The sequence below is a fragment of the Leiobunum rupestre genome, chromosome 8 (genome assembly GCF_980474605.1).
Source record: "Leiobunum rupestre chromosome 8, qqLeiRupe1.1.hap1, whole genome shotgun sequence".
Classification (NCBI taxonomy): domain Eukaryota; kingdom Metazoa; phylum Arthropoda; class Arachnida; order Opiliones; family Sclerosomatidae; genus Leiobunum; species Leiobunum rupestre.
The window spans coordinates 7,953,530-7,965,631 of NC_143391.1; the positions used below are offsets into that span (position 1 = coordinate 7,953,530).

Genomic DNA, 12,102 nt, shown 5'->3' on the forward strand with positions numbered 1-12,102 from the left:
TATTTCTATCGGATGAACATGAAAGGTATGATACCGTTGTCCGCTATGCGTCCAATTACGTAACAGCATTTAAAATTATTGACGATTTTAAAGAAACAGTGGCCAACCAAAATATGTTTTGTGTATTTAACTTTTACAATTTGTTTACTATGGTATCTACCAACCATAAATATATTAAAACTAAATTGTTTTATCTTTAAGCGTTTTCATCCGCTTAATGTACTGTAACTTTGAATATCTAAATAAAACCTTATAATTTGTATACATTCTGCTCTTTTTTTCCAAAACACTTTTACCGATGACCGCCCGCTATTTTACGCTACCCTTAGGGGCCCGAAAGTGTTTGTCGGCGAAAACCAACTCGAATTGTGCCCGACATTAACTATGACGGGTAGGCTGTTTGCATAACATCGTGTCACCGCCATAGGGGCAGATAACCTATTGACCTATAATGGGTTAGCACCTGGGTTTTATGGGTTATAACATCGTAAATCATCTAACCTTTTGACCTAAAATGGGGGGTGCCTCCAGCTATTAACTATGACGGGCCGGCTGTTTGCATAACATCGTGTCACCACCATAGGGGCAGATAACCTATCGACCTAACATCGTAAATCAGCTAACCTTTTGACCTAAAATGGGGTGCCTCCAGCTATTAACTATGACGGGCCGGCTGTTTGCATAACATCATGTCGCCACCATAGGGGCAGATAACCTATTGACCCAACATCGTAAATCAACCTCGTAAATCATCTATTGACCCTAAAATGGGGTGCCTCCAGCTATTGACCTTTTGACCTGTCGAAAATGTACGCAAAAAGGGGGCCCCTATAGGGGCCTGTTTCACCCTTATTTAACGGCTGTTTGCATCGTGTCCATAGGGGCAGATAACCTATTGACCCAGGGTTAGGTTTTATAAGGGTAACATCGTAAATCAGCTAACCTTTTGATCTAACCTTTTGACCCCGCCGAAAATGTACGCAAAATGGGGGCCCTATAGGGGCCCGTTTCACCCTTATTTAACGGCTGTTTGCATCGTGTCCATAGGGGCAGATAACCTATTGACCTAACATCGTAAATCAGCTAACCTTTTGACCCCGCCGAATATTGCCGCAAAAGGGGGGCCCCTATAGGGGCCCGTTTCACCCCCGTTTCCCCCGCCCGCAGGTGCCCCCTTATCGGTAGACAGACCCACTTATCTCTTGGGTGGTTTAACTTCGCTTGAAGAAGAGGGAAATAGTTTGTATGATTTAAGTTATGACCCGGAAGGAGAAAATACTTCGCATGTATTCTCTTCTACGCCAATTCCCGATTCTTACAGCTCTTTCACTTCTCCACTTTCACCCGAAACTTATAAACTCATCCTGGGGCGCGACGAATATAGTGAAAGCGAATTAAACGAGGTGCGACCACAAGTTGTGAATTTTCAAATATCCGAGGGGGTTTGGGATAAATTGTCCAATTCGGAGGCTTACAAAAAAGAGATAGACGATATTCTCGAGAACTACAGTCTTATTTGTCAATAATTGTCATTGGTGCGTATTATATAAGCACTACCACAAAAATTCACCCGCGGATTTAATATTTTTTTGCAACATATACTGTAGGCTTAAAAAGTGTAGCATGAAATGTAGAATTGAGATTTTTAATGATTTACGGGGTAAAACTTTGCATGAAGGAAAACATCATCACGAAGCCGGGACAATTGGTTCTCCTCAACTCCGTGGCGAAAGAAGACGGTTAGTTAACAAAGAGTTTTCGACTAATTTAGCATTAAGACCTAAACAAAAATTGCATGATTTTAATGATAACTGTACGGATAAAGATTTTGAAATGGGTAATTTAAGGAAAAGCGTAGTTAATCCCATCGTGTTAAAACCGGCAAGGTACGAAGCTTTGTGCGAATTGGACAAAGATTTCATTTCCAGCTTGAGTAAAATAATCAGCTAGGCTAATAATAATCAGCTAGGCTGATAGTCAAGGCACCACCTTAGGCCTAAGTCATCAAGCGACTTTTGAAGCCTTTAAATGACCGAAGATCCAATCCTGAAGCGATACGTTCAGCACATTGCGATCAAGCCTTCTTGCGTTATTTATTTGTGGAAAAAAGAATCGGTTAGCACTTTTAAGGAACACTGTAAAAAGGATATTTTCTTTATAGACGCAACTGGGTCTGTAGCGCATAAATTAGACGGTAAGGCTTTCATGTAGTACGCGCTCGTTATGTAACACTCCATCTTAGGAAAATCAACTTCCACGCCAGTTCCGGTCACCGAACTCGTTACTAACGACCAACACGAAATCAAAATCTCCAACTTTCTCGCGAGTTTTATGAATTGCGCGCCTAATGACGTTAAATCCCCAACGGTAATTTCGTGCGATAGAAGTCTAGTTTTAATTAATTCTGTACAGGGAAAATCTTAGCGACTATTTGCTCAGGGCTAATAGGATATTAAAGGGGTGGCAACTGGGGAGGATTTGAACAAAACCATAATTAATTGTGGTACGTGTCACATGATGAAGGACGTTAGCGTGAAGGCGACAAAATTTTAAAAGGACAAACGTTCCTTCGGACTTTACCTATTTAGTGCGCTACTTAATAGCACAACTTTAGCTGAATTTAAAGACAGGTTGTATAGTTTAGCTGTTTTATTACTATCAGAAAAACGAAACGCGTTTTACGAAGAACATCTTGCGAAAATGTCAGTTTTAGTTAACGTATTAGGTGACGCGACTGGATCCCAAGTTCCGCGTAATGATCTTTTGATAGACGATTACGTAGACAGCGATTTAATTGTAGTATCTGAAGAGGTTTTAGCTGAAGCTGGTGACACCGCTAAGCCGCGTTATCCGAAAAACGAAGAGAAGTTTTGGTTGCGGGGAGGAAGTAACAAATTTTTAAAGTTATGTGCGACAAAATTATAGAAACGGTACTCGCTGAAATCCAGAAACACGTGACAGCTAATGACATGGTCGATAATCCTAGTTACGGTATCAGATTTTTCGAATATATACCAAAAAATTATTTTCCTACTTCTGTTTTATGGACCAGGGTTTTAACGGGGGATATAAGTGGAAACTTTCAAGGAGAGGTTCCGTCGTCATACAATCCTCGAAATGATTTTTTAAAAGGGCAAGTTAATTACATAGACCAAGAAGCAACCACCCAGGAGCACATCGAGGGCTACAACAGAGTTTTAACAAGTTGGCAAGCCAAAATATACCTATCCTCGGAAGAATTGTCCCTAGTGGGATTAATTTCTCGAGACGTCCCTTAAAGATATCTCCGCAATTCAGCGTTATTTACTAAAAACGTAATCCCGGTTCAATCCCGCCCGGTATACAATTTTAATTTTAATTAAAATAATTGAGACGAAACAACCGAGTTTAATTTATTCAGAATAATATAAATTAAGTAGTTACAACAGCGAGTTAGACGTACTAACACAATGCACAATTGAATTCAACCCTATTTACAGAACAAGTTTATCAGTTAAATATAATACGAAGCCAATTTTAACGAAAGAAATATCTACAGAGGGTATTTGTATTTTTCTCGCTTACGAAATACTTGCCGCATCTTTAACGCTCTTTTATTTCAACACTCGCCCTTGATGAAGATACCGTAGAATAGCTATATTCGACATCTGGTAGTGGATGACTCGTAGACTTCCTGTTGACGTTGTGACACATACCGCATGAAGAAGACCAAGGAAATCAATGACTGCACTAGGAATCGTAGATGTCCAAATATCCACACCAATAAAAAATGAATTAACAAGAAGCGAAAAACTTACCATCACAAAGCACAGAAAGCCACTTGACTAAACGACAGCTCGTATATCAATAAATGACCGTAGACGGAATAGTTAGGGCTCTTTATAAATAAAACAAACGAACCCAATTGATGAACTGCATTAAACATCTTAATCAGCCGAGGAAACTTTTAAAATAAATTACGAAGTAAAGACGACCCAGTTAAAAACCCAGACCAACATAAGTGTAACCATGAATATATCTAACTATGAATATCCAACCCTACGATATAGCCCTTCTATCATGTCGATTTGATTTGGGTGGCAACTTTCGAGACCAGTGACGCGTTTTCAGCCAATCAGGAGACTGAAGGAAATGACGGCATGCTCCTCACTCGGTCGGCGCAGATGTGATTGATCACGTGACTAGATAAGCCCAACCCAAATTTTAGCGGGAGGTTAGAGAGGCTATTGCTATTGTATATTCATAGCTAGATATATTCATGGTGTAAGAGCACGATGTAAACAACTCGATATTTTCTTCATAAATGAACTATTACCCTTGAAAACTAATACGCTAAACACACAATAGATTAAAAAAAAGACTGAAAAAACGAAATAAATTACAAAAAACTAACGGGTTCTACCCTTTAACCATCTTATTTGCTGACTGTGCTAAAACATGATTTGACCTTTAAATTTTCATACGTAAAAAATTTTGACTTTAACAAGTTCACAAAAATTAAAAAACAAAGCTCAATAAACAATATCCACAGATATAGTATTCATCCGTTTAGTAAAAAACCCGCCTTATCATAATGGTTCCTTTACTTTAACATTTTCCCTAAGGAAGTCAATGGCTCGGCGGTGAACTATCCACATGGTAACAATGGGACCCGAGTTCAATTCCTGATCACCATCAAATTTTACATTAAAATACTTAAATATTTAATTAAATATAAGATTAATATAATTCATAAATATTTAATTAAATATAAGATTAATATAATTCATAAATATTTAATTAAATATATGATTAATATAATTTATAAATATTTAATTAAATATAAGATTAATATAATTTATAAATATTTAATTAAATATAAGATTAATATAATTTATAAATATTTCATTAAATATAAGATTAATATAATTTATAAATATTTCATTAAATATAAGATTAATATAATTTATAAATATTTCATTAAATATAAGATTAATATAATTTATAAATATTTCATTAAATATAAGATTAATATAATTTATAAATATTTCATTAAATATAAGATTAATATAATTTATAAATATTTCATTAAATATAAGATTAATATAATTTATAAATATTTCATTAAATATAAGATTAATATAATTTATAAATATTTAATTAAATATAAGATTAATATAATTTATAAATATTTAATTAAATATAAGATTAATACAATTTATAAATATTTAATTAAATATAAGTTTAATATAATTTATAAATATTTAATTAAATATAAGATTAATATAATTTATAAATATTTAATTAAATATAAGATTAATATAAATTATAAATATTTAATTAAATATAAGATTAATGTAATTTATAAATATTTAATTAAATATAAGATTAATGTAATTTATAAATATTTAATTAAATATAAGATTAATGTAATTTATAAATATTTAATTAAATATAAGATTAATGTAATTTATAAATATTTAATTAAATATAAGATTAATGTAATTTATAAATATTTAATTAAATATAAGATTAATGTAATTTATAAATATTTAACTAAATATAAGATTAATGTAATTTATAAATATTTAATTAAATATAAGATTAATGTAATTTATAAATATTTAATTAAATATAAGATTAATGTAATTTATAAATATTTAATTAAATATAAGATTAATGTAATTTATAAATATTTAATTAAATATAAGATTAATGTAATTTAAAAATATTTAAAATGATGTAGAAACCCGGGTTCGATTCCCGGCCGGCGCAAATTGATACTAAGGCGAATACCGTGAATAATTGGTGGGAACCCTCCCATTGGACGTTGAGAGGTTGCCATAACACTCAGCACTTGGTCCGTCCCAAAAGTCAATAAGAAGAAACGTCCGTAGAAACACAACAACACAAACCCAACAGACTCAACAAATACAAACGCACCTGACTCAACAAACACAAAGACAACAGAATCAACACCCACAACCGTCATAACACAAACACAACAAACTCAACCACCACAACCATCATAACAGAAACTCAACATTCACACCCTACACATAAACATTACAATAACGAAATATCCAATCAAACTGAGTTAAAACGGTCGCGACGGTGAGCGTTAACGAAAAAAAAACCATCCAAACCAAACCCAACCGCAAATTAATCCGTTAACGCTCACCGTCGCACGGTGGTTTTGCCAACCCTTCGACAGTCCTAGCAACTGCGAACGCAGATATTTCGAGAAACTGCGTACGCAATGATTAACCACGGAAAATGCGAACGCGTTCGCAGGACAGACAGACACGGTGATTGTATAACCCCTCCTAGTCCCCTAGGAGAGGTAAAAAGTCAGGCACTGTGTTACAATCGGTTACGCGTAGACGCACTTGTTTCAAAATTAAACGAATTTAACCATAATTTATACTTAGAATATCTTAAAATGAAGTGTATAGGTAAAATTAGTTACTCTTGCGAGCACTAGAGGGCGCATGAGGGGTGGGAACAAGTTAGGAAAAAGTACAGAGGGCTCTCGTGATTCAGTCCCTGACCGGGCAAGTAATGGCAAATTTAGTACCTCAATTTTAACCTTTTAATACTTAGAATAATAAAGTGTATTATAACTTGTAATTGAATGTTATTCATCTTACAACATCATAAATACAACAATGGCGACGGGAATAGTTCTATGAAAATTATTTTCTGCGCAATAAGGATTTTCCGACTGAACCCACGAGGACAACAAAGGCCCGCGTGCTAAGCTTAACGGACCGCGGACACAGTGCACGACTTTCCTAAGCCTCAAGGAGAGGGGAAGGCCACGAGGTAACAACTAAGTAACTAAGAAAACAGAAATTAAGTCAACATCCACGGCGGCCGTTTCTAACAGAGCAACAAGAAATTACCTTAATTACGCTCAACAAGAGACCTGGCAGACGCAACAAGGATTTCGAATTCCTCCACAATGGGAAAATTACCGGACTTTCATCAAGACACAGAGCCATGGTCACAATATAAACAACGTTTAGACGCCCATTTTATAATCAATAAAGTGAAAGAAGAAGAAAAGAGAGCTGTTTTGCTGACAGTATTACCAGCACCTACTCTAACCCTATTAAACAGTTTGGTATATCCGAAACCTGTATTAGAAAATGAGTATGAGGCTTTGGCAGCCTTATTCGACAAACACTTCAATCCCAAACCTTCTAGGATATTGGAAAGATTGAAATTCAATCGACGTTATCGACAAAATGACGAAACAGTAGCGGAGTACGTTGCGGAACTAAAGCGTTTATCAGCTCATTGTGGTTTTGGCAAACACTTCGATGAAATGATTATGCACCAGCTCGTTTGTGGCATCAACAACGAGGATATGCAACAACGACTAACAGAAGAAAGCGATGACATAAAATTGCAAGTAGCAATTGATCTGGTTCAGAAGATCGAAACAGCAAAACACAATGCCCAACAAATGAGGACATATACTCAACATGAGGCAACGTCAAAAGTCAACGCAGTTAAAACTTCCAAGAGAATAAATCAAGCTCAGAAACCACCACGTACGCACGATTCAAACGCGCAAGCTCAAAGGAGTCAGACTGAATGTACGAGATGTAAGCGAATGGATCATGTAAATTCTAAATGCCCTTTTATCGACGCTACATGTCACACGTGACGCGTGTGGAAAAAAAGGTCATATACAAGCCGCTTGCAGAGCGTCATCCCAAGCAACGGTTAAAAATGTTGAAAGGACTTCTTCATACCACAAAAACAAACGGAAGAATTACCGTACCAACTATGTTCAGGACGAGGAAAGATATGTTCCAATAAATGAATATCCTGTCCACCAAGTCACAACTGGACTCAATCAGCAACAGCTTAATGACGACGATGCTCCACCACCTAAAAAGGTCATATGCCAGCTTAATGGGCATGCCTTTTCTTTTGAAATTGATTCCGGATCAGGACACACCATTATATCGGAAGAGAAATTCCATCGTATTCCTCGGATACCAAAAATAGAACCATTTTCAAAAATATTACGGTCATGAGTCACGGGTGAACACCTCAATGTTTTGGGAAAGGCTCGGATTCATGTACAATATGGCAACAAAGAGGAAACGCTACCTCTCTTAATCATCAGTGACATAAATCAAGAAAGTCTATGCGGAAGAAAATGGCTTTATTCCACACTGGATATATTGCCCATGATATTCGAGAATGGTGAAACTGTGCACAATATTGCAGTTCCACCACAAGAAACTTTGGAGAATATTCTCAGAAAATATGACGAATTATTCTCACCAGGTTTGGGAAGATTAAAGAACGTAGAAGTTAAGTTGGCCATAAAAGACCACCATACACCAAAATTTTGTAAAGCCCGCACAATTCCTTATGCGAAGAAAGAAATTGTGGAGAAGGAACTTCGAAGAATGGAATCCTTAAACATCATCGAGAGTGTAGACCACTCACAATATGCATCTCCAATAGTCACGGTTATGAAGCCGCAAGAGCCAGGCCAGCAGGTCAAAGTACGAATCTGTGGAGATTTTAAGACCACTGCAAATCCTTCCATAGATACGGCTATCTATCTATTGCCAAATACGCAAGACATTTTTGCCACTTTAGCCGGATGCAAGTATTTTGTTCGGATTGACTTACGGGATGCATATAATCAGATTGTCTTACATAAGGACTCCAGAGAAATCACGGTAATCAACACGCCTTTGGGTCTATATAGATACAATAGATTACCTTTTGGAATTGCTTCCGCTTCGGCTCTTTTCCAACGCCATATAGAAACGATATTTCGGAACAAACAAGGTGTATCACCTTTCCAAGATGATATCTTGTTGGGAGGGCAAACGAAAGAGGACCTTCTACAACTAATAGATGGCGTTTTGAAAATCGATTGAAGTTGAAGAAAGAAAAATATTGTTTCCTACAAGAGTCCGTGGAATTTCTGGGACATGTTTTAGATGCGGCTGGTATTCATCCCCAGATAAATCTGGAAAGTCCCCCGCTGAAGCTATGTTTGGTAGGAACATTTTGACTAAGTTGGACACATGTAATCCGAAATTATTTAAACCTTCTAAGAATCTCTCACAAGAAGGAAGTGAGGATAGCAAATGTCATCCATCTTTTCAAATTAACAATGAAGTATCAGTTCTAAATTTTGGAAAAGGTCCCAAATGGATAAACGGTACTATTAAGAAACTACAGGGAAACATGATGTTTGAAATTATAACTGACAAAGGCAACTGTAGGAGACATCGGAACCAAATACGACTTAAGCCACCAAAAGAGTCTAGCAAGAAACAAACTCTCAGTTCAGGAAATGCACAACCCATGAAAGCAATGACAATTCCTCCTCAAACAAATAAACAAAATTGTCCTGCAGCAATTCAACCAAATAGGCAAATCGCACAACCAGCAGTCCATCCGCAAATGACACCGACTGCCACACCCCCACCACCAGTGGAACAACAAGTAGCAGAAGAACAGATGGAAACTCCAGAACCCAAGCGAGGTCGAACCATCCAACCAGAACCCAAACGAGATCGAACCATCCAAATTCACCTAAATTTCACCACTCCTAAGGTCCAACATGGACACACGCAGCAGAACCAAGAGATTCCTGAGCAATCAACAAACCAAGAAATTCCTGAGCAGTCAACGAACCAAGAGATTCCGGAAGAGCAATCAAACACGACGCAATCAAAGGACGAAGTTCCCAAACCTAGCAGGTCAAGGAGGGTTACACAGAAAGTAAGGGGATATCAAAGTAAGCCGGGAAAACCATTGGGCGAAATTTTGCAAAGGGGCGCAAGAAAGGGTTCTAAAAGGGTAAATGATAACAATTTAACAACACCTTCAAAAAAATTGGCTAAGATAATTGTACAGAAAACTTTATTTACGGAGGAGCAAATTTCCGAATCCGAAAAGGAAATTTTCACAGAGAAAATTTTTGAATCCGGAAAGGAATTACCCGAAAGGGTAGATGACTTTCCTGATTCGGAAATAACTGAAAATAAAATTTGCGAATTGGGAGAGGAGGTTTCCGAATCCGGAAATAATTACTCTACGCTGGTGGTACATGAAAACGCGGAACATATGGATTTGACTCCGACGACGAAACTATAGTGGGAGAAAACAATTCCGTTTAGGCCAAAAACAATTAGCTAAAATCGTGTCTAATAAATGTTTTACGGTATTTATGGTAAACGGTTATTTTCAAACTATTAGAGGGCGCTTTTCAAAGAATCAATATTTAAAAACTAATTTTTACACTTCCATTGCGAAGTTTATAGACGATTGAAACACACTTTCAGAAAATCAATTACACTTTTATTTCAAGTATTTTTTTAAAGAAGGTTAACAGATTTAAGACCAGAGAAGTAACGTTTATTCCTGTTATGGTTAAAAAAAAATCATTTATTTCTGGCAACCGTGAAATTGATAAAAAAGACGTGTTCAAAATTACTGTTTACGACTCTTGCGAATACGACTACTTCATCGACGAGGAAAGAGCTCCTTATAAAGGAAAACATCGAAATGAGGTAGATCAATTGGTTCGTTATTTCACTCGCGTTCAAAAACATTTTAAACTCACGCCAGCCAAGTGGATAACGGCGTCGAACCTTAACTTATCCTGTCAACCTTTTTTCTACAACTGTGGACCAGCTATTTGCCTATACGCTAAATGCTTATCAGAAAATTTATCGCATCAAATTAACATAACTAGTAACGATAGTTCGAAATTTTGCGCTACCTTTCAATCAGAAATAGAAAATATACAAATTAAATAATTTTATTCAATTTCACTGGTTTAAGGGGCCAGTTTTTTCTCGATGCTTTCGCTTGGAAAAAGTCACCTTAACGTGAAAGTTTGACAACGATCTCTCGTTTAGGCTTTTCGACCCCCAAAATTACCTTGATCTCGGCTGCCCGAGGTCAAAATCGAAAATGGAAACGCGAGTTCTTTGACAAACTGTCAGAAAATGACGGCTTCGTCGCGAAAACATCCCGAAATCACTAGATTTCGAGTCTAACGACTAACGACGGAACCTTTCTAATATATGGGTGGTAGGTGTTGTACTGAAAATCGCACATAATGTTATAGAGGAGTATATCTTTCTTGGCTAAGTGACCGACAAATGTCTCCGGCACCATCTATATAGGCGATATGCTTCTCAAAAAAACTCACAGAGGCGACATGCTTCTCAACAAAACCCACAGAGGCGACATGCTTCTCAACAAAACCCACAGAGGCGACATGCTTCTCAACTACAAATGTCACGGAGATGACAGGCTTCTAGAAAACATCTTTCGAATTCATGGGTTGGGAGGGGATATGTTATATTCTGTCCCAAAAAAAAACAGAACATAGCATATCTGTAGAAATATTGATTAAAATTGAATGGCAATTATTTGTCAAGATATTTTTCTCAACATTTCTTCAAGCCACACAAACCAAGCCTTTACACGGCGTGCGCCATCATTAACTTTTATTATCATAGAAAATTATAGTGTTACGATAACCGTATTATTATAATTACCTCGATATAAAAGCGAAACTAATTGGTTTAAAAAAGTTTAACGTGAAATAGTTCTGTCTTGTCATATTTGCGCAATTCGGCCCGGAAGGTGACATTATAGGAAACAAATGAAAATAGTTAAACGCGAAATACGGTAATGTTTCGAAATTAATAGTTCAAGTTGTTTAGGACGTACACGTTTATAGTTTGTATCAATCTATAGCAATTTAACCTAGATTGAATGGTATTAATTTGAAATAATTCTCCCTTGTAATATTTGCGCAATTCGGCCCGAAAAGTGACATTACAGCTAGAAACAAATGAAAAAAGTTAAACGCGAAATTCGGTAATGTTTAGAAATTAATAGTTCAAGTTATTTAGGACGTACACGTCTATAGTTTGTATCATTCGATAGGCAATTAACCTAGATTGAATGGTATCAATTTGAAATAATTATCCCTGGTCATATTTGCGCAATTCGGCTCGGACGTTACCATTAGGGAACGGTAAAAAACCCGTTGAACTCGAAATACGGCCATGTTTAGATTTACGGTAATGTTTAGAGATTAGACGTACACGTCTATAT

The 12,102-nt window shown here is 36.4% G+C and overlaps 1 protein-coding gene across 1 annotated transcript; it reads left to right on the plus strand.

The window, feature by feature from the left end:
* The first annotated feature begins 6,943 nt into the window (after positions 1-6,943).
* Positions 6,944-8,894, plus strand: LOC149932287 (uncharacterized). Its single transcript, XM_090157095.1, has 3 exons — positions 6,944-7,592; positions 7,672-7,977; positions 8,032-8,894. The coding sequence occupies exons 1-3, from the start codon at positions 6,944-6,946 to the stop codon at positions 8,892-8,894; spliced, it is 1,818 nt and encodes a 605-aa protein (XP_090013221.1).
* The last annotated feature ends 3,208 nt before the right edge of the window (positions 8,895-12,102 follow it).

Excerpts from the sequence above, each read along its gene's own strand:
- LOC149932287 (XM_090157095.1), top strand. The coding sequence starts at position 6,944 with ATGGGAAAATTACCGGACTTTCATCAAGACACAGAGCCATGGTCACAA. Across the intron at positions 7,593-7,671 it reads TCAGACTGAATGTACGAGAT|GTCATATACAAGCCGCTTGC; the intron begins GTAAGCGAATGG and ends GTGGAAAAAAAG. Across the intron at positions 7,978-8,031 it reads ATCGGAAGAGAAATTCCATC|TCACGGGTGAACACCTCAAT; the intron begins GTATTCCTCGGA and ends TACGGTCATGAG.